Source organism: Aptenodytes forsteri, unplaced genomic scaffold (assembly GCF_000699145.1).
Source record: "Aptenodytes forsteri isolate BGI_AS27 unplaced genomic scaffold, ASM69914v1 Scaffold123, whole genome shotgun sequence".
In the NCBI taxonomy this organism is placed as follows: Eukaryota; Metazoa; Chordata; class Aves; order Sphenisciformes; family Spheniscidae; genus Aptenodytes; species Aptenodytes forsteri.
In genome coordinates, this window is record NW_008794408.1 from 3468454 (window position 1) to 3494264 (window position 25811).

The 25811-nt window shown below is 40.5% G+C and overlaps 1 protein-coding gene across 1 annotated transcript in view; it reads right to left on the minus strand.

Moving 5' to 3' along the window:
- FARP1 (FERM, ARH/RhoGEF and pleckstrin domain protein 1) overlaps nucleotides 1-25811 on the minus strand; it is a 173769-nt gene that overhangs the window by 53531 nt on the left and 94427 nt on the right. Inside the window, exons 2-9 of the mRNA XM_009288348.2 lie at nucleotides 18517-18621; nucleotides 14005-14047; nucleotides 12811-12889; nucleotides 10239-10336; nucleotides 5375-5489; nucleotides 4061-4208; nucleotides 1275-1370; nucleotides 595-758 (exon numbers count right to left, since the gene is read on the minus strand). Of these exons, the coding sequence (XP_009286623.1) occupies nucleotides 595-758; nucleotides 1275-1370; nucleotides 4061-4208; nucleotides 5375-5489; nucleotides 10239-10336; nucleotides 12811-12889; nucleotides 14005-14047; nucleotides 18517-18621 (848 nt within the window). The remainder of the gene's footprint in view (nucleotides 1-594; nucleotides 759-1274; nucleotides 1371-4060; nucleotides 4209-5374; nucleotides 5490-10238; nucleotides 10337-12810; nucleotides 12890-14004; nucleotides 14048-18516; nucleotides 18622-25811) is intronic.

Genomic DNA, 25811 nt, shown 5'->3' on the forward strand with positions numbered 1-25811 from the left:
GGGGGGGAGTGAGCGAGCGGCTGTGTGGTGCTCAGTTGCCAACTGAGGTTAAACCATGACACCTGTCTACAGCTCTAAAAATATCGCAGGTAGACTTGGTCTTAGCATAAGTGGTCATCTCACACAAACCCTTTGCAAGCATAAAGGTCTCAGCATAAAGACAAGCCATTGCTTTTAACTGCATAGAGGTGGGTTTACTACAGGAACATGCAACGAAAATACAAATCTCTACTCTGATACATAGGAAAGATCCCATCCTAGAAGCAGAGGATCCAAAGAGTGCCAAAAAGTTGCTAGGTAGTGCTGCTTAGGACACAGGTGGATTTTCTTATGTGAAACCAGCTGGAACCTATATAGTTTATATCTTATCTCCAGAAAGCTACTTTGCAACAGCTACTACAAAATGAATGCAGGCTTTTTCCCTACTGTGTTCTTTGCACTGTTCTGGCTGAGAAGATGCAATGGAAAATATAAAGGAGCAAACTACAATGTAAAAAAGGGAAGCTGAAAATAATACCTTTAATCCTAGATCATTATGGATGTGATTTTGAAATGGGGAGGTAACAAAGGTGGAAAGAAGAATGCAGGTCTTACCTGAATCTAAATGATGAACCTCTAGAAAAAAGAACAGGTTTAGGCTTTGGTTTAGGTTCCTCAAAAAGCCTGAAAAAGGCATGATGCTCCACACAGATCTTCCAGAAAGACTTGCAAAAATCTCGACTTGCCATAAGGAATTCCAGGGTGTCCTGGAACGAACTCTGAAAATTGAGATAGCATTTGCAATGTAAGCAAGCAAGCAACACACATTACAGAGATGCATTGACGAAACAGGTGCTATGCTACAAAAAAAAGCTTTCTCCCAACTCATTTGCTTTCAGGCTTAACAGGCCCTATCCTTCCCACTTTGAGACATCACTGATCTGCCTGGCAGTATCAGAGCTATTGCTCAAACTTCCTTTCATTGACAAGTATGAGAGAGATAAAGCAGCGGTCTTAACATTAATGAGAAGAGGTGGTTTATGCTGTAACTTAAGAATTGATGATATAGTACCAGAGTCGCAGCCAGAAGATGACTCTGACATTCAGTTTACATCTCCTTTGCTGGGACTGCTCACCTGAGATGCCAGGCTGATGTGTGCAATACCAACAGTGAACATAAGCAATTAATTAAAAAAAAAATCTTCTTGAGGTGATAAAAACTTATGTTTGATCTGCGAGTAGAAATTTACCAAATAACCTTTTGTCAACTTCATCAATTCCTGACAAGGACTTACATTCACATCAGGCCGTAGTTTGATAAGAAAACGTTTCCTCTTGAAGCTCAGCTTTCGAACCTTAGCCCAGTTGAAGGCATTGATCTTGGTGTGACCCTGCAGAGAACAAAGCCAGCAGAGTTTAAGCATTCCAGATCTGAATGGAGAAATCTAAACCACTGAAGAAAGCTTGTCATAAATTAATCATCTATTCACTTAACTTGAAATTATGATATTTCTTATCATTCATCCTCTGATAATGCAAACCATAAGCATCTGGTGTTGTGACTGAAGGCAGGTACTTATGGTTAAACTCTTGCATATTTATAGGACTAGGTATACTGAGTTGACGTGAAAGTATCCGACCCAGTATCACTGCACAAAACAGGATGGCCCAGCTTTTGCCCAGATGATGTTATCTTGTTCCACTGTGCAGAGACTGATTTTCAGTGGACTAAGTGACCTCCCAGAGGTGCCTCCTTCTCTTTCTACCAGCCACGGAGAATGCAGGGAATCCAGACACCTAACATGGTCACCTCACTTTGATGGGGTAGATTTCTTTCCTCTTTGTCTGTCTACAGGGCAAAATAAACACCCCTTTAAATATCACTTAACTGGGGGGAAAAAAACCAGCAACTGAAAGTTTTGTATTGGAAGTGCAAAATACTGTGAGTATTTTGACCTTTCATAGGGAGCAACAGAAGTAAAAGGAACCTAAATAAATTACTTGTCTCTGAAGAGTCACAAAATGACAAAAAGTCCCCCAAAAAAGCAATCAAAAACCAGAAGCAAACAGGAAGTCTGAGAGAAATTATCTTCAAAATACAATTCCCAGCCACTGCCTCATTAGTCCCTACTCCCCAGAATTCTTGTTCTTAATCTGTGTTAGAAGGAATTGGAGGTATTATTTTAAAATATTTATTACAGTAGTTTGTTCAGTAAAGACTTCAATACAAACATGCCTACAGCACAGCACAGAAGTTTCAGAGAGCTACTACAGGATTGCTAAATGCAGAAACCCACGTTGATTTGGGTGCCGTCACCAGACGGATGTAGGAGTAATGACAGTATGATGATCTCTGCTAAGTCAACCTGCTGTCTAAGAATCACATAATTAATCTTCCTTAGAATATTCAGCAGCACTGACACCGATTTCTAAATAAATGGCAGGCTTTAAAGTAAGTCTGAGTACTGCTTATGCCATTTGTGAGTGAACCTTTATTTTCCTTGAGGTCATTCTAATGAGGTCTTCATATTTCAATTTCTCTCAGTTATATCCAAAATAAAAAGATGAACTTAAGGCTCTTGCCCTGTGAAGTGCTTGAAGGCAGCCCTAAGCCTACTGCCAGATGCCAATTGCTGGGCAGCCTCCAGCAGGTCAGAGCCTGACTTCCTTTTCAGCATTCAGTCTTGGAGCTTGATCCAGCAAAATTTCCAAGTTCTTCTGAAAATTCAAAAAAACCCTGTTTTGAAAGTCCCAAACACGCTAGGACAAGAAGAGATGACTGAGTTTTAGAGCTTTACAAATCAGGCCTTGGGCCTTCAACCAGCAGCTACATCTTTACGGAAGGATCCCAGCTGTCTGCTGGGACTCGGTGAGGTCCGTGCTGTTTTGTGTGGACACATACTTTCAGCTGTAAGACAGTCTTAATTTATAAGGCTTTGCAATTCATTAATTCAGCTGATGAAAATACTGTGGGGGAGCAGGGGAAGGGCCTGAACATAGAATTATTTGAGTTATGTGCATTTCTAACAACATCCTGGTGCTCTCATGCTTCAAGCTATGCTTCAGTTTTGGGGTTTTACTAGCAACCCATTTAGTTGAGCAGGTTTGGTTGTTTTTTTTTTTTTTTAAATTTAGATCTCAGAGCATTTCGGTCAGACATTTCTGGGTTTTTTTGTTGCTGCTGTTTTTCTTAATGAAAGGACTCTGAGTACTTTATAAGGTTGGAAACACCAGTATTTTAACTGAAGTCAAAAAGTTAAAATGAATAGTCTTTTCCGACAATTGTAAAAACGGACATTTTAAAGAACAGTTTACTTACTGTTTTTAACACACAGTGAGGTAAGTAGCATTTTGGATGCTAGTAGACATAAGTTCATCTGAAGTGAAAGCAGTTTACACCAGCTGACTATCTGTACCTTCACAACTATAAAAGCCCAATTTTTTATTTACCTAAGGGGAACTGCAGAACAAGAATTTGATAAATTTACTAATGATGCTTCACGAACATTTACTAGGCTGACTGGGGTAGGATAGGAAAGAAATGTAAGGAAAATACTTTGGATCTTTTAGGGAAACAAGTAAGATTCATGGATTCAGCAAAGGTAGAATGGCCAAGGCTGGTCAATAAAATGGTAGAAACTGACAAAGTAATGCTACGGAGAGCTTACATTCACTTCCTACATCCTTCTCCATGTACTCCAGTTGTCTGTTGTTTTATTTGTCCCTGCTTCACACCCATTTATTATGCACTATGCCTACAAGACCTACCTGCTCCTATATGTAGGAGGTGTCAGCATGACTAACTTGCAAATTGTGAGCGTGGATCAGTTTGCATCTTGAACAGCACATTGTGGCTGCAGATAGAGTTCTACCCTGTGCATGCAAACAAGGTAAGAGTCCCTGGAAGTGAAGGACCTAACGCAGCTATAAAAGGTTTAAGGTCATTGTTAGAAAAAAATTGGAAGTTCCTGAATTTTCCCAGCCAAATTCTTTTAGACATGGTTGAGGTCCTGAATTCTTATCGCTGTAAGAAATCTCTCTGCTTTATAAAGTACCAAGTCATGTCCTGAGCAGCTCTAACCTGAAACACCAGAATGCCTGTGTTGGCAACGGCCAGGTTGATTTTTGTCCCTTCCCTGTCCTTGGCTGGATGCAAGCGTATTCCATACATCTCCAGCCGACGGGCAATCTCCAAAAGCTGGAAGTCAGACTCTGCTGGTGTCTGTCCCCTTGAGAAAGAAAACAGAGAAGACACACAAATTCTTCACACCTTTTAATAGAGATCAACAGGTCCTCCAGAGAACAAAGAGGCATTTCATCAAAGAGACTGAAACCTGTCAGAGGTATAATAGCCGTATGGTTTTTCTATGTCCCCAGATTTATATCAGCTAGAACAATAACTTTATCTTAGTCTAAACCAATACCAAAGAATCCACAGATTTTACAGTCTATTAGAAATTTTGATCACTCCAATTCTGAGACACCTGATACAGCTAGATGTTGAACCATTAACAGAATTCACTACCTCTCTTTGTATTTTCCATTGGAAAAACATGCTATATTCCTTATAAAAAAAAAAATCATAAACAGAAGTTTGTAAGGATGTTGTTCATTGTGAAAGTGAATGCAATACCAAAATGAAGTAAAACAGAAGACATGGAAACTTCAACATAAATGTTGGGAACCCACAAGCACTAAATTAATCATGACGAAATTATGCAAAAGTTCTGATTACTACTGCTATGGAACTCCCTACTACTCACATCTAATTCAATGTAGCTCAAAATGAAATTGTTCAAGTCTTGACATGTTCTCGACAGCAAAAAAATACCTTTCTATGCCTTATTTGTAATTCTTTTAACCATCTTCTTACTACTAGTCTTTTCTCCAGGCCTTAGGATACCAATTTGCATCATCATCTTGAATCCTATTCCCCCAAATCCCTAATTCTGCAAGCACTTTGTGCTCTTCCTAAAACTGTCATTAAACCCCTTCTTCACCCATCTCTAAATACAGCATGGAAAGGTGAAAAAGCAACATTCAATGTCCTTGAAATCAAAAAGACTGCTGTCAGAAATGCCTGACTGATCAGTCATCATTTGCAATCGTACCTGCATGCACAAAATCAGCAGTGAAGCATTTTGTACGAAATAGACTGTAAAATAATGGCATGCTTGAAGGAATATCAAAATCAATTGCTCTTTAAACATCTTGTTATGATGATGGGAGAAAGGCAGGAGAAACCTTCAGGAAATTCATTGAACGTTTTTTGAGAAATAACCTTTGAGAAACTCAGAGGTCCAAATCTCTTTTGCACTTATGATCTAGCATATATTTACAGTCAGAACTACTCTAAAGGAAAAGAAGGCAAATAACAAGAACAAAAAAGTCTTACATGTGACTACGGTGAAATTCCATGATTTTGTCTTCTAGTGCTTCTTGCTGAGGTATATACTTGTTCTTCGCTAAGTGTTCACGATCTATGGTTTCATCAAAATCCCCAATCTCAGCTATGGAGAATTTTAAGAAAAGTCTATTAAAACACTGTATTAAATCTGAATTATTTGGGCAATCCAAAAGGTGCAGACAGCTGGGAAGAGGGCAGAGAAGCAAACATAGTTTCTTGCAAGCTGTGTCATGGTTTTATGATTCAGATTCCCACTATGTTATCTTCCACACATTCCTCCCTTCTCCTCTGTGTTGGTATCTGATACGTGAGAAGCAGCGCAAGGATTCCTCCCAGCCACCACAACCAAGTAAGTAGCTGTTGGATGTCAACTGAACAAATGAAGCCATCACAGTGCTCCCTTGACTTGTGTGCGGGATAAGGGGGAGAGGCGACAGGGACGACTGCACTAATTCAGCAGAACTCATCCATCTCTCTCACAGGCATGGTGGTGCTCAGGTGCCTTTCCCTGGAGCAGCCAAGCACAAGCCTCCTCCCCAGGCCCATGCCCCACACTGTAATCTTCGGGGTAAAATCTGAAAAGAGATGGGTTTGTTTGCTTGTTTGAATGCAGGCATGTATTTCACCTCATGGGGTTATGAAACATTTGTCTTCCTCTAATTTTGCAGCAGTTTGAGACACATTCTGTCTCCCTCCTCCTCAAAGTTGCTCCCATCTGCTGCAGTTATTCAATACTGTGTGTGCAACAGTATGTCACACCCACCTTCCATTCTGCAGCCCATTCAGTGAGATTTCCTTTTTTTTTTTTTTTGGGGGGGGGTAGACAATCTATGTGTGGGTCCCAGATTACTATCTTGTTGCCTACTATTCTTGGAATGCCTCTGAAAATCTTGCTATTAGCTTTTTCACTGAACAGCGTAGCAGCCTCTGCCTGCAAACCTGCTGGAATAATAGCAACAACGCTACAACAAAGGCTGCTACCTTAATAATGTCAGTGAAATTACAACGCAGTGCCCTCAAATTAAATCCAGGTTGTGGTCAGACACGTTGTTGCACAATTGACCTAGGATGTCACAGACCCAAGCTCAGATCCTTGCCTCATCCTCACCTCAGTTCCACCCATATAAATGATCCCTTAATCCAGTTCTGTCCAAAATAAGATAGTTTAGAAAAAACAAAGGTTTCAGATGATGTTTAAAACACTGCGGGTGATTTCTGACAAAAGTTTGCCTGGGATCAGATGTACCTGCAAATGCAGAGGGGGAGCAATAACCTTGTGTAGGCAAGGAAGATGAGGACCAAAGCATCTATGAATGACAGAGCAGTAACCTTTCAACCCAAATTGCCTGCAGCCACACGATGACTTTTTATACTTTGGAGGTCAGAGGTAGAAAAGGGTTGATAACTGAGACTATCTGACTTCCACCCTCTCCCTCATCCCATTTGCTCTGAACCATTCCTTGAGACAGTAGAAATACTACAGAATCTTTGAGAATTCTCCTTTGGAAAATGTCCCTCTTGTCCCCATCTCAGAAGCAGCTCCCTCACTCCAGTTTTACTCGCCCCAGAGTCACAAATCTTTAGGGTCCGTTTTCAACCGTAAGTCAAATGACAGGCAAGTTTCTCTTCTTTAATGAAGCCATAAGCCCACCTAGGTTTGCAACACCTCAAATAACACGGGCCTTGATTCTTTAAAATGCAGTTCATACCCTGTACGTCTTTGTACATGGATGGAGTTAAACCACCTTCTGTAGGGCTTTCTTCAGGGCCAAGAGTACAGAAGACTCTTATTTCACCTTTACATGATTTCTATAATGTTCTCTGCATTTGTCAACCGCAAATCCATTATCAAAATTGTCCTCCTGGCTTTCAAGTTACTTCTGAATTTGTTCTCTCTGACCCCATACTCAACAGCTTTTCCTTCTCTCCTTAGCCCTCCTTTTCCACCTTATATGCCTTTCTAGTACCACTCCTGCTAGGAAGAGAGGGAGTTATATCTTGAATAGTCAGCCTCACATATAACTCTTCTTTAAAATCTTCTCGTGTCTTTTAGCCAAAGATTGATTTCCACTGATGCTCCCTTTTTTCTTGTCTTGCAAGTGGATTACACCACGCCGTACTCTGTCTGCATTAGCACTTCTGATATGTCTAATGCTTTGTATTTCAGCTCTTTTCCTTTAATCAGTCCATCTTCTTACTTCACACACTCACTTTACTGCATCATTTGCAGTATCAAAGTGTCCCCTCACTTCTAACACTTTCCACAACGCTTTTAAGGTATTTTTAAATAGAATGTTTCAAATATAAATTTCATTCTGTAATATACATGCTAATTTAACAGAAACCTATTTGCTGTCATATTATGATTTAATATAAATTACAGTCTATAACATTGACATAAGCTTGTATACATAATAGAAGGGCCTCCTGGAATCAGATATCCCCCATAGAAACCGCTCGTAGGCACAGCATCGATAAGTCATACAGTACCTAACCTCCTGCATTCTCAATCTTTCCACTTTGATATCATTACTCTTATCAGATGTAGAGTTTTATTTTTGTTGCAGACAAATAAGTAATTTTTTTTTTGCTATTGCATAATAAGCTAGAGAGAAAATAAATACAAAAGACAGCCATGTGGGTAAGATGCAGCTATAGACTCTTATCAGAGAAAACTTTCACAGAAAAATGTTCATGAGACACAAGATGGATAAATAAATGAGCCCATCGCAAACTTCTAGCAGAGGTTTCTAGCAAACACTGTTACACAAAAAAGGGAGAGGAGGAAAAATCATGAACAGCAAAAACAAGGTCCAGCTTGCAGTCAGGAGATGGCAAGGGGAAGCAGCACTGCAGGTGCACCATGAGGCACAGCATCCCTCTGCCCAAAATGGAAGTTCAGATTCTGTGAATACTGTCTCATTTCTGCATGATGAATCTCTCACCTCTCTTCCTGTCATGATGGAAAAACTCAATTTTTCAGTACAGAAGTATCTTACCTTACTTTCCCCATAAGGAGAGTACTACTTGATTTCTAAAATCCCAGTTCAGAATCACTCAGCACCTCTAGCTCACAGGTAAAGGGGACAAAGAACTAGAAAGATTTCAAATGCATCATGATCATTTCCAGCAACTGAGGAAAATTATTTAATCCAACAGTATAATGCATCTCAGCAGTGTAAGAGCAATCATGGTGATTTGCCATTTTTGCACACTTTGAAATGAATGCTTCTTGCCAGCCTGCACAGGTGTGTCGGGGGAATGGCCAGGTGTTTAACGGAGGAATTTTGAAAAAACACTGAATTAAATTTGAGTTTGACTGTGGGGAGAAGGGAAAGGGACAGCTTGTAAAGGTGAAAGGACATCCTGCATTTTATCCTCTTATGCTGTTCCTTTAGGAAAACAAGCTAGCAGGTGCACTGTGAGCAGACACCAGAGCTGTAGATGGTTCAGTGAAGAACTTAATTGAGTAATCAATAAGAGATAAGACATGAAATAGGATCTCAGTAGAAATCATAAGGAGAATAATGCATATAAAGTATAACAGCTCAAGAGAGGATGATCATGAAGCAATACCTCAAATGAACAGAGACCTCCCTAGGTCTCTCTCTGGGTGAATAGACACCCACATGAGGTTAGGGTGTCCTCTCCCCAACATTTTTCTTTGGTGCACAGACATTTAGTAGGAAAACTCACCCTCTTAGAATGCAGTGTAACAAATAATACTCAATTTCCCCCAAACGATCAAGACTTTTTTCCTGAGGTGAAAGGAAGTTAGAACTAGCTTAACCAAGGAAAGAACTGCAGTTGGTGTGCTGGACACCGTAACGGGAAAAACTAAAAGACACAAAAAGCTCACTAGCCAAGGATTTTCTTTTTTTAAGTCTGTGCTGCAAAAATACTCAGTTTTAAAATGGTATGAGGAATACAGAATTTCAGAGGCTGTTGTACAGCTTCTTATTGCTATTCAGTCACACTGGGCAGTGATGACCATGGCAAATAGAAAACCATGCAATACCTGCCTTTCCAACAGCAACTGATGAGAAACTGCCCTAACACTCAGACTATGACAAAGGATCATGAGATTTATCTATTCATCACTACAGAGCTGCTGAATGTCTTTGTTGACTGAAATTTCCATACAACAGCATTTCAGTGGAAATACACAATACTGAATTGTACAACAATCATTCAAAACAATGGTCTATTACGACCATTATACACACTATTAAGTGTGTTTTCCTAATGTCATTCTCAAGATGAGTATCCATAAAGTCTCAAAATGGAAAACATACGCTGCCTTTCAAGTGATCTGGAAGCTAAAAGAAGCTTTGATGTGATGAACAAAGTTAATATATGATTCTACTGAACAGTCTTATTGTGCATACTTTGCAGTTTAAAAAAAAGAAGCTTAAAATCTGTTGTTTTTTTCTTCCCTATCAGTTTCCTCTTAGGACTGTGATTTAGTCTGGCATTCTAAGCATGTTTATTTACTACATTCTCTAGACAGCATACAGATCTCCAGGAATTTGAATGCTCTGCTGACATGATACAAAGTATGATAAAACAGGAATGCAGGAGAAGAATTCAACCTGTTTGCCGCTGCCTGCAAAGTTTGCTTTTTAAAATATCCTAGGCAGACTATCAAATGCAGTGCTTTAAAAATGCAAATAAAACTCTGTTATTTGAAAAAGTAAATTACCTGTATTTGAATGCCATTATACAGAAATACAATAAATTGTCCATATGGCTTAAACCTGTCCCTACAGCAGCTACTAACAGGTAACCCAGCAAACAATGTCCAACCAATCATCCTGTTTAGCCTCCTGGAAAGAAGAAAAAGGGAACTTACACTGTACTATGTGTGAGATTAAGAGGGCAGTGCTGGTATCATTACACGTTAGCCTTCCCTGTGCCAGGTCCTGCTTCACTTGCAATGCAAATAGGTACCTGCAAAACAAAAGTGAACAAAGAGTTACACAAAGCATGAGGAAAGAGGGGAAAGTATTTCAATGCCAACTCTGGTTTTGGCTACATGTTCCTTTCCCTTTTTGGAATCTACAGAAGTGATCTGAATTTCCTAAGTTTAGAAGCTAAATAAAACATGACAGATACTGTATTTACAGCCATTAGAGTCTTACATGGTGGCTGCTTTGCAGAACCAAGATATCCCTCTTTTTCTCCCTCCCTCCCTCTCTTTGAACCAGAGCAATGAGATCTGGAAGCGATATGACAGTGGAAGCAAATGTGACAGCTATTAAGTGCTCAGCAACCGCACAGCAAGTGGCACTAGATAATGGAGCTACTTGTAACAATGAAGAAATGCCAGATGAACCAGTGATTTAGAGTTATCAGTTAGTTCTTGCAGAACACAAGGAGAATTCTAAACCTCCACCTTAGCACTCACCTGGAAATGAGGAGCAAGATCTCGATCGAACTAGCTAGCTCTAGCTAGCTCTGATACTTTTGTGGCCCCATTACCTGCACCGCCTGCGCACCAGCCATTTTTAACATATTCGCTTCCAAACCATCTCAGCCATGTAGGGCAACTCTGCGTAAACAGTTTAAGTGCAGAGACATCACAGGTCCACAACATTACTTCAACATTTAAAGTTCTTCTAGTTTCAACAGGAATTGAAATTGCTTAGTTTTACTCAGCATCAAATTCTTCCTTAGAAAAAAATGACGTAGCAGTAAGCATTTCTCCTGCAGTTGGTATAAAACCTGAACTGGTTAGTCACCTTAACAAGCCTTCCAAAGACTGCAGCTCCTCTGGGGAACACATACTAGGATCTCAATAGTTTTTAATAAGACTAGATTTTAATAGGTTCAGTGAAAAGCTCGCATTTGAACAGTGAGTTTCTGAATGAGGAGATGTAGGTAAATTACATGAAAAGGACAAGCTGATTTGAGGAGTATGGAAATATACAGAGTACATGAAATAACGCAGGAGATCTAAATAATGTCCTTTTGAAAGCTGCAGACATCTGCCTACCCATACAAAAATCACCCTAGTAGAAGAATATAGCACAAAAGTATTGTATTCTCTGCTTCTTCAAGTGATGAAGCTGTTCCCTGTGGATATGCTTTCCACATCCTACACACCGCTGTGTATATATATTGAAGTTCTCTAGCATACACATTTAAAATCTAACCAAAAAAGTCACTAAGATTCAGAGACATGTCTCCAGGTGCAAAAAGAGATCACCAAACATCCATTTACAGTTCACATACTAAGCAACTGATATGCAGAGTATCTATTCAGAAACAGAAATGTTTCATTAGTAACATCACGTTGTGAGTTTTCATTTATCCCTTCATTGTTTTTACTCAGTCTGTCAAGTAAATATTCCTTCTTCCTACCCCACTTCTCTACTTTTCTCTGTCCAGGCCAGCAAGAGATATTAACAATTTCTTTTTTTTCATTCCATTGCTCTATTACCAAAATAAAACAAGACAGAGACAAACACAGAACAGGTGGACTTGTTCTTTATAAAGCAGGTCATAAGGGCACAAGAGATCTTTGTAAAAGAGGACTTCATCTTGTGGGAAGATTGAAAATAAAAACTAAAAATGAAAATACTGAATCAGAATGGAAAAATGGAATTAAAAAATAACAGTATTGTAGATCAGAAAAAGAGTTGAAAAGTTTCAGTGAAGAAATACTGCAACAAAACAATGTTTCTGACCATAAAGGAAAGACCTGCTAATGAGGAAGAACCTTAACAGGTCCCTCATATACATATTTACTCACAGAGAAATATGACTCTTTACGCCAGTGCAGTGTGAAATTCAGAGCTTAAATGAAGTTTTTCAAATGCACTGAAAATAAACACACCTTTAAGGTACTCCTTCTGCATACGTGTGTATCTTTCTCTACCTTCCTCTTACTTTTCATTTTATTCCCTCTCCTTTCCACTTCTCCACCTCCAAGGTCACAGTTCCACCTGTGCAAACCTTTGGCATTTGCGTTGGCTATAGGAATAGGATCCAATGCTGCTGCAACTTGGCAGTTCATGCAAAACAACTCTCTCCCAAACGCGGGTGCAGAGTCGCACGTGTCCCTCAGCAGAGGAGCGCCCCAGGGCACCAACACGTGCCTTAGTCAGGTCCCTTTCAACACCACTGCCTAAGGGGCTTGGAGAACTCTGTTGCCAAACTGCCTTCTCTTGGGGTAAGCAAAGCTCTCCCAGGGCCCCAAATCCAAGGAGGCAAAGGACTCCTGCACTTTGCAGAACCTCTCAGCACAGACTGCAACAGAATCTTAGAGCCTATTTTTCAGGTGCATTCAAGGTTGGGGCTAATAACATCAAGCTAATTCTAAGAGGCAGCCATGGATCCTCACTCAGTCATCTCAGATTCCATGTTCTCCCCTCTGTCCACCAGAGATTTAGTGAAAAAAAAATAGTCATGCAGCTACTAACCTTGTCAGTTCCTCCTGCAGCTGAGCGTGGTCAGGTGGGAAGAATTTTACCACAAATTTTACAACAACGTGCTTTGGTCCTAGGGGAAACGTCAAAGGAATTTAGTGAACATCAGTATCACGCTGGCCAAATTTTATTATGCAGAATGATGTACGAGGGGTGATTCATGGAACCTGCAGCGCATACATACATGCTACCCTCCCGTCCTTTGTTAGTATTCAGGTTATTTAGAGATTGCACAATAAAATTTACTCAAAATAAAAGCGAACAGTAACTTGGTGGAGGGATACTCTGCCAAAACCAAGTCTGTTTTTAGTAATTACATCAGTTGATCCAATAAAATATGTGTGTCTATTTTCCTTGCTTCAGAACAGGAAGGAGCTAAAATACACTCTATTTTTCAAGTCCACTAGCAAATTACTATTTCTGTTTTAACAGCAGCACATTTGTTCTGACTCTTGGAAGTACGACCAATGACAAAAGGAGCAATGCATCTCTCTCTCGTGAGACGGAGAGGTGCCAGAGCGTACACTCAGACTGATATGACCAGAGAGGCACCTAGGAAAACTTAATCTCAATGGCAAAGCGCAATAAATTAAGAACTTTGCTGATATTTGACAGAGAAACAAAATCACCAAACCCTTTCCTGTTCACTTCTACTCTTCCCAGAGCTGATGGCTATTTACAAATTCCTTTTGGCTCCTGCCACCCACCATAACTTTCTCTGATGCCCCTAACCCAACGGTTTCCTTCTCTTGGTCTCAGACAGTTCCAAGCTCTGCAGCAACGTCACAAAGCTGTAACATATTTGCTAGCTTCTTCCCACCAATAATGTCTTCCTGTTTTTTTCTTTTATCCTGATTACTGTTACCTTTTGGCAATGCATGCTTCCTTTAATCCTTCTTTTACTGCATGCTTTTTTCTCTACAAAACTGTTTCCTCCATTGCCACCACTGCCTCTTCTAGTGATTGACTAAACCTCTGTCTCCTTCTGGGTCAGCCCCTTCGTATGTTCATGTGACATTATTTCACAGCATGCACAGTTCATCTTTTAAGGACAGAACAGAAATAAAAAATAATCCAAACAAAATTCAGTGAAGAAAGTTGAGAAGATACAGATCCCAATTGACAGTCTCCTCATTTCTTGAAGTACTCTCAGATTGACAAGATAAATGACAGCAAGGAAGTACTTACTTCTGATCTGTTTCATAACAGGTTTCAAAAGATCAAGCCACACCTGAAAACAAAAGAAGGTGGTGTTACCATCTCTGAACAAACTACTGCTCGCAAAGGAGCATTTTTCATTGCACTACTTAGATTTTCATTTACTTCCCCCCCCCCGCAGTGTGGTCATCATGCTCTCCCTAATTATATGTAGTGGATTTTCTCCCCAAAACTGGAAGATGCTCAGGAAACAGCACAGTTAATGGGCTGTCACCGTGGCACAGCTTTTGAAGCAGTACAGATTCAGAGAGCTGGGAAATAGCAAGGGGATCTTCCCCTCACTTGTCTCAGATACCAACAATCATGGCACGTTTGGTCAGGAACCATTCATTTTGTGGAAAGAACAACTGAAACAAGGAGTTCAGAAAAAGACAGTCCTACACTGTCATTGTGGTCTTCACCTGAATTAATCTTGAGAAAGGCAACTGAAAGGGGCTGGTGCTTGCCTTTGAGCTGGGAATGCTCGGCAAACGGAGAAACGAGAAGGTGGCAACGTCCTAGTTTTGGGGACCCAACAGGAGTCCCACCGTGAGGCCTGGGCATAAATGTGGAGCTCCCTGGCTCGGCCCCATGGAGATGAAGGAGTCTCACCACCACCACCTGGGCAAGGAATGTCCTCTCAGGTCAAGGGCATGAGGCAGACACGGCACAAAGCGCAGGTGGGAGGAATTTTACTTTATAGCTGTGTAACATTTTCTCTTTTCTATAAACCTGGGAAGCTCAGGCCTAGGATTTCTTAATTGGGGGCAGTGTAACTTCTGCATATAGTTTACTTTCATCTGGTTTTTAACAATCCATTTTTCAGGACGGTGTGTGGGTCTTTCCTTCAGCTTTCAAAAGAGAAGCAGTGGGTGGAAATATAGTTTTCAGAGCCTAAACCCCCATTTTGCAGTCTCAGTCAGAAAGGCCTGGGCAAAATATTATGGGAAGCTGAGAGAGAATCACGCAGAAGGTAAAAGCCAAATGACTTGCAGGGCCTGGAGAGGTGCAACAGCTCACGGTCCTCAGCTGGTAACTAACTATGTCCAAGATCTGTATTTTGGTATCTCACTAAATTGCACGGAGCCTTCCTTGGAGACATCTGGAATTTGTGGAGGAACATCCTACAACCGTCACAAAGGTTAAAGCCGTTAAAAAACAAATTAAGCGAGCCTTCCTCTAGAAAAAGAGTATGTATTGAAAAGAATACATCTTCGACCTTTAATAATTTTAGATTATGCAGAGACTGAAACATACTCAAAATATCCATTTTAGAAAATCACCTGAGAAGCCAGACAGGAACAGGCCTGTATTGCTGCTATAACTGCTCCAACGCTGTTTGCTATTTTCATCATTACTAATGTGAGTGCTTCCAACTCGCAAAGACCTCACATTCCTGCCCTTTCACACCCACTAATGTTTCTCAATGGAATTCTTTTTATGTTTCTCAGCCTATGAAAGTCTTTTTTTTTTCAGAATGGCTAAAGAAACTTGGTTATCCAAGAACAGGAACACAGTGTTTATCACACGTTAAACTGGTTCTGACACTTTTTGGCATTTCAGTAACTTAAAACTGTTTTGTTTCAGAAAGTTGGCATGTACATAATCTGCAATGAAGGTCAGGGACTTTGCCAAGTTTAGTGGGGAAAAAAAAAATCCTGAATATGAAACAGCCAACTTACAAGAATATGGGAGTAATGTATTTTACTTGACACGAAAAACAAAAATCTTCTCTCTCCCTCCAGAGGGAGTTTATGATACAGCATGAGCACACAAGTGCGTCATTCCTTTCTCCACTTTCACAATCATCCTACAAGCAAGTTACAACATCCTTGACCAGACTGCTGCATACTAGAAATGCGTGTATTGAACATGCATAGGGAGAAAGGTGGGGCAAAATGAAGACCTCACCACTATCACCAAACCCAAGCAATCAAAACTTACGCATCATGCAACTCCCACACTGTATCTAAACACAGCCAATCTGAGAGTGGTTTATAAACTGGAAATGAAAAATAATGTGAGGATTCAATTAAGATTCATGTTTTCAATTTTCTCTGGAACTACAAAGGCTAGATTATTTATTTTTTAAACAAAGTCTGGCATTCCATGATAGTGACTGGATTTCAGCAGCTGGAGAACTGGGGCAGACATCAAGTGTGATGAAACTCTGTGAAACCCCAGGCTTGGCAACAGTGCTTTGTTTCTCTTCGTCCCAGCAGGAAGTGCAGCCCTCAGACCCTCCACGTTCATCTCCCATGCAGATCTTGTCTGCTACAAGCACGGCACGCTTGAATGTATACAGCTGCCAGGCATCTTGACATACAACTGTCAATATGTCAGATATGAGGTCTGGAGCCTTGCACGTTGAAACAAACACAGCTGAACTGTGAATATATGACTTCACGTACATATGATTACATCCAAACAAGTACGCTCTAAATATTTATTTTTCCTTTTACATTGCATTCTACATTGGAAAAGCAACTCATTCTCTTCAGATGATATGAACGTAAAACATGCACGTGTGTTTTATTTCTCAGACACACCAGTAACTGCAATTTTTTTTTATTTGCACAATGCTTCAGTTCTACCTTATGGCCATTATGAAGCTCAGAAAGTTTTAAATCCCACAGGAACATTCACCTCAACTGCATCATATAAAATTAAGTGTAAACATTACTCTGAGTGCTGCTCCACATTGAAACAACGATTCATAATCAAATCTCTTGCTTCAGTTTCTGTGAGTTGCTTTTAGATGGTCGAAGGCATTACTTCCATTGAATCTCACCATTCTTGGGCCACAGCTGACTAGATGTGGGCAAGATTTGGGGATCTCTCCCTTTTTCAGAAGCAAAGATCGGAACAACCAGCAGGAACATGGACCGGCGCTCTCAGATACTTGGCTAATATTTCCTTTTGCAGGAGTAGGGGCCAGGTGAGTTACCATGCTCGATGCATGGAGGCGTTTTCATCCAGGTCAAACTGGCAATAGCCTTAGGGGGTTTTCTCCACCTTCCTCTTCATCAGAGCCCTGGCTCCCTCACTGTGATCATGTGGACATATTTCCAGCCAGTCAATTCCTGCCACTGCGAGGGCCTCAGGCACTGGCAGCACCTCAAACTCTCCTGTGTTCTGCCTCAAGCAAATAAACCATTTTGTTTTCACAAGACTGAAAACTGTTAGTTTACTTCAGGTCTCTGAGCAGAACACAGAGGGTTATCTATTTGAAACTTAACGACCTGTGAAGTCGAGAAGGTCGATCAAATGACCTTCTCTATTTTCTAGAAAACTAAAAAGCAACTGTATATACACAAGATGTTAGGATTTGTTTCAGCTTTACATACTGACATTCCTGATGTATGTTTGTATGTATGTCATTATTAACATGGCTACATGGACCCTCTGTTGTAATAGTACTGTACAGTTGCACTGTTTTGAAGAGTTATGTTAAGCTCTCAAGTTACCTAAGCATTAGCCAAAGATATTTGGCAGAAGACGAAACTTTCTAGTAAACTGTATTTCATGTAAATCCAGGAGCAAGCTGCGAAGCAGATCACTTTCAAAGATCAATAAAATTTCCTCTTTAATTATAGTTAGCCTAAAACTTTATGACCACTAGTGTTCAGCTTTAGTGCCTATGTAAGCCTACACTAAGGCATGACAACAGATTTTTTTTCCTAATTCCCCAAAGTCATCTCCTTTAGCTCAGCCAGGCTACTGGCGCAGAATTCACTGAACAGGCAAAAAAGCCAGTATACACCAGAATGTACTGGCCAAACAATCCAGATAACTAGCACACATGCCAGTAGGTCACACAGTAAGTCTAAAGTGAAACAAACTTCAGAAGGAAAGTCATTAGAGGCTGAGAAGTCATTAGCCTTTGACTTTCTCTGCTACACGATACTGTTTGCACCCTGGAAGTATTAGCGCAATACCTGAAAGTTGCTGGCAGCTGTTCTCTGAGTCCAAAGTGTCAGGACCAGGACACCTGCCTGTGCCACACAGCTCCCCAGACAGGACTTTCATCAATTTATTTGGGGTTTTTGGTTTTGCTTTCCTTTTTATTAACCTCATTGCCTTTTATCTATCCATTTGCTTGCCCCATGATGTTTCTCATGGAACTGTGTCACAATCATTGCAACTTCTCTGTCTGTAGAGAAAGATTATTTCTGCACTCCAAATTAAGCAGGACTGTAAAATCAGAGTTAAGACTCTGCAACAGTCCAGCCTTCGGTTTCTCTACTGCGACTGATAAAGATAAAATGCTTTTCCAACTTGTGTCTGAATTGGCTGTTACGTTCAACACAGATGAAATCTGACAGGAGTAATCAGGTTTTGAAAACATTTCTTCAACTCCAGCAGGCAAGAACATTTTTTTAAAAAAGCCCTTTTTTCTTTTGGAGATTGAGGATTAAATATACCTTATAAGTAAGGAGCAGAAGGAGAGAATACAGTGTGTATGTAGATAAAAACCAGTTGAAAATTAATCCTTTTACATACCATCATCTTTTTATGATCTGGAAATTCAAGGCCAAAATAGTCGCCTTCAACAAGGTTCAGGTGGTTGCAAACAGCATCATGCAAAACTTTCCCCGGAGCTCTTTGCTGTAAGAAGAAAACAAAGTCTAGGGTTACAAAGATGCTTTTAATTAGTGACATTAAAATTATTATGCTAAGAAATTGTCCAGCAAACAACACTGTCAAAACAGTTTACAAAATCAGTGGATATTCCAACCATACCCACAGGGCAGTTGACAATAATTACACTAGTTTTAAAGCTACATAAAATATCCATCTATCCCTGGATGGCAGCTCAGAATCCATCTTTGGTGCTTTTTTATTTCTGAGGGAAAAATAGCATGAAATAGAAGAGGTAGAAGAGGGGGACTTGGGATATAGCTTTCTTATGTCTGCCAAGGCTAATTTCTACTGCGAATTTCACAAGATAGCTATTTCATCCCATAGCCCTTCAAGCCATGTCAGGTGGTGCTATGTATATCTGTGTACAATACTGAAACCAAAATGTTCACTGACAGACCTGTCATACACAACACAAGGGTCTGAGGGTTTGCTGGACACCGCTTGATACACAACAGGCTCAAGTCCTGGGTTCTGACTTCATATGGGCTTATCCCAAGCCTCCTGCTGTGAGGCACTGAGGCTGGTCAAGGCCTGTCTGTGCTACCCTAACAGAGGTGTCGAGTAATTTGGAGGAGTCAAGAGCAAGCATTTCCTTCCACACACTGAAAGTCTTCCCTCTATAAAGACCAGATGTTCTAGCCCAATATTAGCTCCCAGAGCCGCCGCTTTGCTGATTGTAAGGACTCTTCTCATCAGCACGTCAGTTAAATCCACACCTGCAGCAAATACTGAAAATTACAGCTCACCAGCAAGTCTTCAGCAAAAAACACTGTTTCTGTATAAAAAGCCAATCACTGAAATAAAATATTTTTGTTCCTTGCACAAATGCACCTATTTTAACTCAAGAGGCCCTGAAACACAGATCTCCACTCACTTCAGAACAAGTAATAACCCATTAAACTGCACAAACTCCACCATTACAAGAGACCCATCACACCCTGGACAAGTGCCCTTGCACTCAACCTACAGATTGGCCCTTTCCCTTTCTGCCCAGTAAATAATTACTAGAGCAAAATAAAAGAGCAGTAACTGAGCAAAGAAAATAAAAACCATTAGAAGCGGGCAGCCTGGCTGACCTGGCTCAAACCTGAGCCTGAGCCCAGGTCCCGGCATCTCCAGGCAGTGTCTGTACCAACAGGCTACTTGCAAGAGGGCAGCTGCTCAATCCTACCTCCTCCCAGATATGTCACTATGCAGTTTTGTCTCTGTTTCACTGGGATACCAGAAAATAAATCCCCAGGTTTTTTCCATCTAGGACAATACCTGGTTTCCAGCCACAACCCTAAGCCCAAAGCATCTTTCCAAAGGCAATTTATCTAACATTGTCTAATATGAATTGTGAAAAGTAAATACCCAGTAGCGAGGCTTATACCAGAGAAATTAAAAAGATGGCATTTTTCCAGGGAAGGCACAGGATATATGTGCCACCACAGCGGTGCTGTCACCCTGGTGATGCAGGACACGATGACCGAACCCTTCAACGCTGGCTGGTTTTGAAAGTCGGAAGGGAAAAGCCAAGCTCACCTCCCCCGGAACTTGCTGAGCAGGTTTTTACCCAACATACTCCCAGTGCCTCTAACAGACCTATGCCACCAGGAAGCAATGTTCACTTAGATTATTTTATTAACTGCTTGTTAATGTTAGCTGTAGCAAACATTAGCTTCAGGAATACTGTCAGAAAACAGATCAAGAACGATTGCAGGTAGGAGTACTGTTTTTTTTAAGCATTCATCATAACCAACCTTGCAGTAACTAAAGTAATTCATACCAAAATGCCAAATAAGAGGATACAGAGAGGGCAAGGAAAAAAAAAGACATCTATTTTTCTAGACAGAGCACTTTTGATCTGACATAATGCCATCCAAAATAAATCTCAAGTGCAAATACATTTGAATACACTTACTTCATGTTCTCCACCTTCATTAAACTGAAAACATCCCCAATGACCACCGCCCAGCCCGTGCTGGCCATCGCGCCTCATATGTCAGTTCTAACAGAAAGCTTCCCACATTTTCCACTCCATCTATCGCTGTACATAGGCACATCCAAACATACATCGTCTCTTAATGAAAGAGCTTCCCAGTAAGTGCACTTTCTTGGAGGCAACAGAATAATATTAAAGAGACATTAGATGGAGTGTAATAACGATATTAGTTTACTGCTCCAAAAATACACCTAGAAATTATTTAGAAACTTCAGGCAAATGCTCCTGCTCCCAGACTAATCTCAGGCCTCCTCAGTTTGGCTGGGGCCACTAGAGAGCAGAAGGACATGTTTAACAGCCACCCTCGCAGCAAGAGGCAGAGGATATTGCTTTCCTCCACGTGCACAACCAGTAAAATGGAAACATGCCTGTGAATATGTATGTATATGTCTTATTAAAGTACCTGATGGACTCCTGTCTGACAAAGACCAAACTTCATTGTTTCTCCTGGGGAAAAAAAGGTGTCTCTGGGAGCATGGAGATTTTTGACTAACAGGAAAAAAGGCAAGAGAGCCACACCGTCCAAGGTTAGCTGAGGAGAGCAAGCCTGTCTGATCTCAGATCATGAATAAAAGCATCTGATTAAAACCTGCTGAGTGTTTTCATAAACTTTTTTTCTTACAGACATTTAGACAATGGAACGGCAGTCTCGTAGTATTTATGTCACTTGGCATTTTCTCTAGAGTGTGCCTCGGTAACATGAAATGCTGCTTACTCAAGTATTTGTAAATAAGATTATTATTCTAAACTCATCTTAGCTTTGATCAGTCTACCTCAAAATAAAATCTGACAGTTTATTGAAGGGAAACACTGTGCATATAAAATCTGCTGAGATTTAGAGCCTGATGACACTCCAGTCTTGCAGGACCAGGAGAAGTACAACATCCACAAAAGCAGGAACTCTTCGGTCTTACAGAGATGTTGACTCAGTGCAGTTCCATGACATCCCTACTAAAAAATTTAAACACAGTAAATTAAAATCTCAGTCCGCTGGGTATGGACCAGCAGTCACTCAGATCACAGCAAACATGAGCTGACAGAGGAAGCATTCAGGAATGAGTGCACCATACCAATGACATCATCTGTAGCCAACAGTCGTGTCTGACTTGAACGTGGTTACAAGGCTTATGGGACAACACAAGATTTCTCCAGAACTTGGAAGACATTTTCCAACCACCAAGTGTGGTCCTGCTGCCATGCCTCAGACAGCGAGCACAAGGCAAGCTTCATCAGCTCCTGCCCCACGGCTCTGCGGCTGCACCCATGTCCCACGAGCCACAGCTTGGATGCTTTCCCTGCTCCACAGTGGCACGGGTCTGATCCATGGGGGCCCATGAGCCCCCCAAAATAGCTACGCATGTATGTAAGGTTGCAGCGTAGGGAACTGCACTACAGCCTTCGCTACAGGAGGGCCTTTCCCTGCCACAGTGAGAAAGCACAGGAGCATTACATGACCATCACAAAAGCCTCATACACTGGGATGAGGGAAGGTCATCAATGTGGTCAAACGTGGAGGACGTGGGAAAGGAGAGCCAGGAGACCTACCTCCTGCTCTCCTTGAGCATCATCGAATGAGAGCTTGCACCAGGGAGGGAAAAAACTGATCCAAAGGTGAAGATCAAAAGAGGAGGAGGCATGCAAGTGGGACGTTGACATGGAAGCTGCCACAATGAAGGCTGGTGGCAAGACTATACCTCCAGACCATTTGCTACCACAGATGCCACACTGTAAGGTAGTGAGCAAAAGGAAACAGAAGGGTACGGTATACTGGTGGAATACAACTCGGGGAAGATCACATGCAACACCCCGAAGCTGGGATGTTTTTGTTGACAGCCAGATTCTTGTATAATCAATGAAGAAATATTGCGGCGCCAGAGTGCAATTCTTCCTACCCCAAAACAGCCATCTGAGCACACTCGCAATGAACTTTTCCTTAGCAATACAGTTGTACTCTTTTACTCGTGACGACAAGGAACCCAGACACCTGTGTTACAGGGTTCATTTTAGATGAGATGAATCCCAGCCATACTGACAGCAGGGAACTACTGTTATTCTCTTGAGGTGGTATTTAGTTACACCAAAGTAACATTATAAATTTATTGCAATGAAAAGCAGCTCACTGATTTCCAGCTACACATCCTTATTGCTTAATGCATTTTGAACTGGCCTTTCATTTAGCTCTGTGAAATCACGTTTTAAAAGTCACTTTACATTCTCAGGGAACGTCAGGCCACTAAGTTCTAAATTATGAATAATGTGCATCACCACATTTAGCTGCAAAATATGAAGGTACCCAGTCAAAGCAGCCTGCTTTACACATTGCGCATTCAATATTTTGCTGTCTGCAAATTATTTCAGTCCTACTCAATTCACCCTCCCCCTACTCCCACCAAAATCCAAAACAGTACGTTGCTTATGATCTTCCAGTGGTGAATATTTTAATAGGTTCAACAATTCTTTCATGTTCTAGCCATCACCAATCATCTAAAAAAATCTCCCTCTACATACTTGTTCAGACCATTCTTTGGCACAGACTGCAATACAGATTTTTTAAAAAAAAGAAAGTGCATTGCAATATCTGGAAGATATCCAGGAGTTTAAAAGAAGTGGGTTTGGACATATTCCCCCACCCCCCAGTTAATTTAGCAATTATTTCACTAACCATATACCAATAATAAAGTGTCTGTTTAGGATCCAATAGTGATTTTACCATTTTTTATCTGTCTAGCCAACTAATCTCAGATCCCCAATTGAACAGATATTCAATAGAAAGGTTTTTGTTCATTTGTTTGCTTTTACATCACTGAGCAGTAATACCAGGTTAAAAAAACCCAAATAAAATAAGCACTTTCTTTGGAACATCTGAAAAATGTATGTCCCATCAGTGTTTTGGTCAAAGTAAGAGATAGCTTCATGAGGCAGCATGGACTATTCTGTTTTCCTTTTTTTACTCCTCAGAACTGCTGCAAATGGATCAGAAAAAAGTTTGTTTGTTTATTTGTTTTTAATTACACTTGCTTGTGCATTAGTAAACAGCTGATAAGGAGAGAAAATAACTCTTTTACATTAATCTAAAAGAAAAAGGTACATTCATCATTCACACCTGCCACAATATAAAGGCAGACATTTCTTCCACTAATGCCTTGTTCCTGTCACATTTTGAGTGCTCAAAAATGAAATGTGACAATTTGGTCAAGCTAAATATTTTACAAATACTTAAATATTATACTGTACAAAGTTTAAATATGAAGTCTAAAATTGTATTTGTTCTTTTGCGGGAAATCACCCTGAAAACCCCGTGCACTTCAGATCAGTCTGATTCCCAAATTATTTTTATACTCCAGTTTAACAACTGCATTAAAACGATAGTGAAAATTTCACCCAGTATTTTCATGAATACTTCTGAAGTCATATAGTCATAATCAATACTAAAAATAACAAACTCACATTCTTAACAGCATGAATTTTCTCAGTTATTCAAAGCTGTTAAAAATTATATATGTACCTACAGCTTTGAAAGGAAAAAAAACCACAAACAAGTGTTCATGATAAGCAAATAGTATAAAAATAACCTCAAAGATGAGACTGAGCAACAGGGTTCTTAAACAAATAACAGGGTTCTTAAACAAATAGCCCTGCCAGAAATTTATGCTTCAAAGGAGGCTTGAAAACTACTCACAGGAGAACAATGCTGTCAGCATCCGAAGACAAATTTCATATTTTAAACAGTTCTGCTTTCTGGCATAAAATGAAATGCATAATTCATATTTAGCAAAAGTCTATTCCTCGAAGGGTGGGATTAAAAGCCATAAGCACTGGTCTGAGTGTTGTTGCTCTGGACCTAACACTGCCAAGACACTTGGAGATCCTCTGCCCTTTTTCTCCTCTCCTCCCTTTCAATGTGTAGGTGTTAATCCTATAGGAAGGATTAGATGACTATAAAAATAGCTTTAGACCGTAAAGATAGCTCTTACACCTGGGCTTACTAGTTTTCACTTTGCTGTTCAGCTTAGGCTGGGTAGTTAGGAAGCGTTGGAAGAAGCGTGATTCGTCACCCCTGCACACCAAGTCAAAGCAAAGAGGAGAAGTGACACCTTGAAACAGAGCAGCCACGCACTCCCACCACTACTTCTAAGAATGCAGACCCCCACTCTGTACCTACAGCCACCAGGTATCCACCCCATTGGGAGGGAGGGTGTAGAAGAGGCAAATTTTCATGATAACCTGAAGGCACCTCATTCCTTTTAAGATATTTTCCATTTCAATGTAGTTGAAGGCTCCACTCCTGGCACGTATCCCACATGCTTTTGAACAGACTGCGCACATACCATCAAAGGCAGGATTGAGGCCAAATGCAGTAACAGAATAAGTCTCTTATACTGCCTTAAAAACAGGCGATTGATCATCTCCTCTGTGTGTACAGTAAGACTATTTAGTGTTCCTTTCTTTCAAGATTTTAGTGGACTGCTTTCCCACTTCACACTCACCACATAAGCTGTATTCCCTTTAATGCCAGTGCTTGCCTTCCATAGCCTCTGATGTACAGTTTTAACCTTCAATCAATTTTGCTGGTGCTGGTGTCTTTTTTAAACAGTGTGATTGTAACATATGGTGCTTTTTACTCCAGGTGTGTTTTACTCCAAATACCTGCCTTTCAAAAAAAATGTAGCAACAAAGTTACATTTTTTCCCCCACCTATGACAAAATTCAGCTATGACAAACAAGACGACTGAAAAAATGGCTATTTTAGGTATGTGATGGCTAACCAAAAATCAACACAGCAAACAATTATCGAGGCAAAAATACAAAGAGAAGGATTTTAATAACCATCTCCTTCGCTTGCATTTCTAGCACCTTCTCCAAAAGAAACTTGCAATTTTCTATATTTGAACATACACAGATTTGTTATTGTAACCATGCTCTTGGATTTCTGATCATGACAAACTGGCTTATGTCAAAATATTTTCTAAAATAGGCAAAAGCAGAAGGATTGCTCTGACTAGACTTTAAACTCTCTTCCAGTGCCCAAAATCAACTTTACTAAAAATAGCCAACAATACAATTCAGGTGAAAATTAAATACTTACCAGGAAAAGAGCTAACTAAATAAATCCTCTTTAATAGTTAAATAGTGTGGAAGGGAAAAGAAAAAGATGATCTAGCGAAGCTAC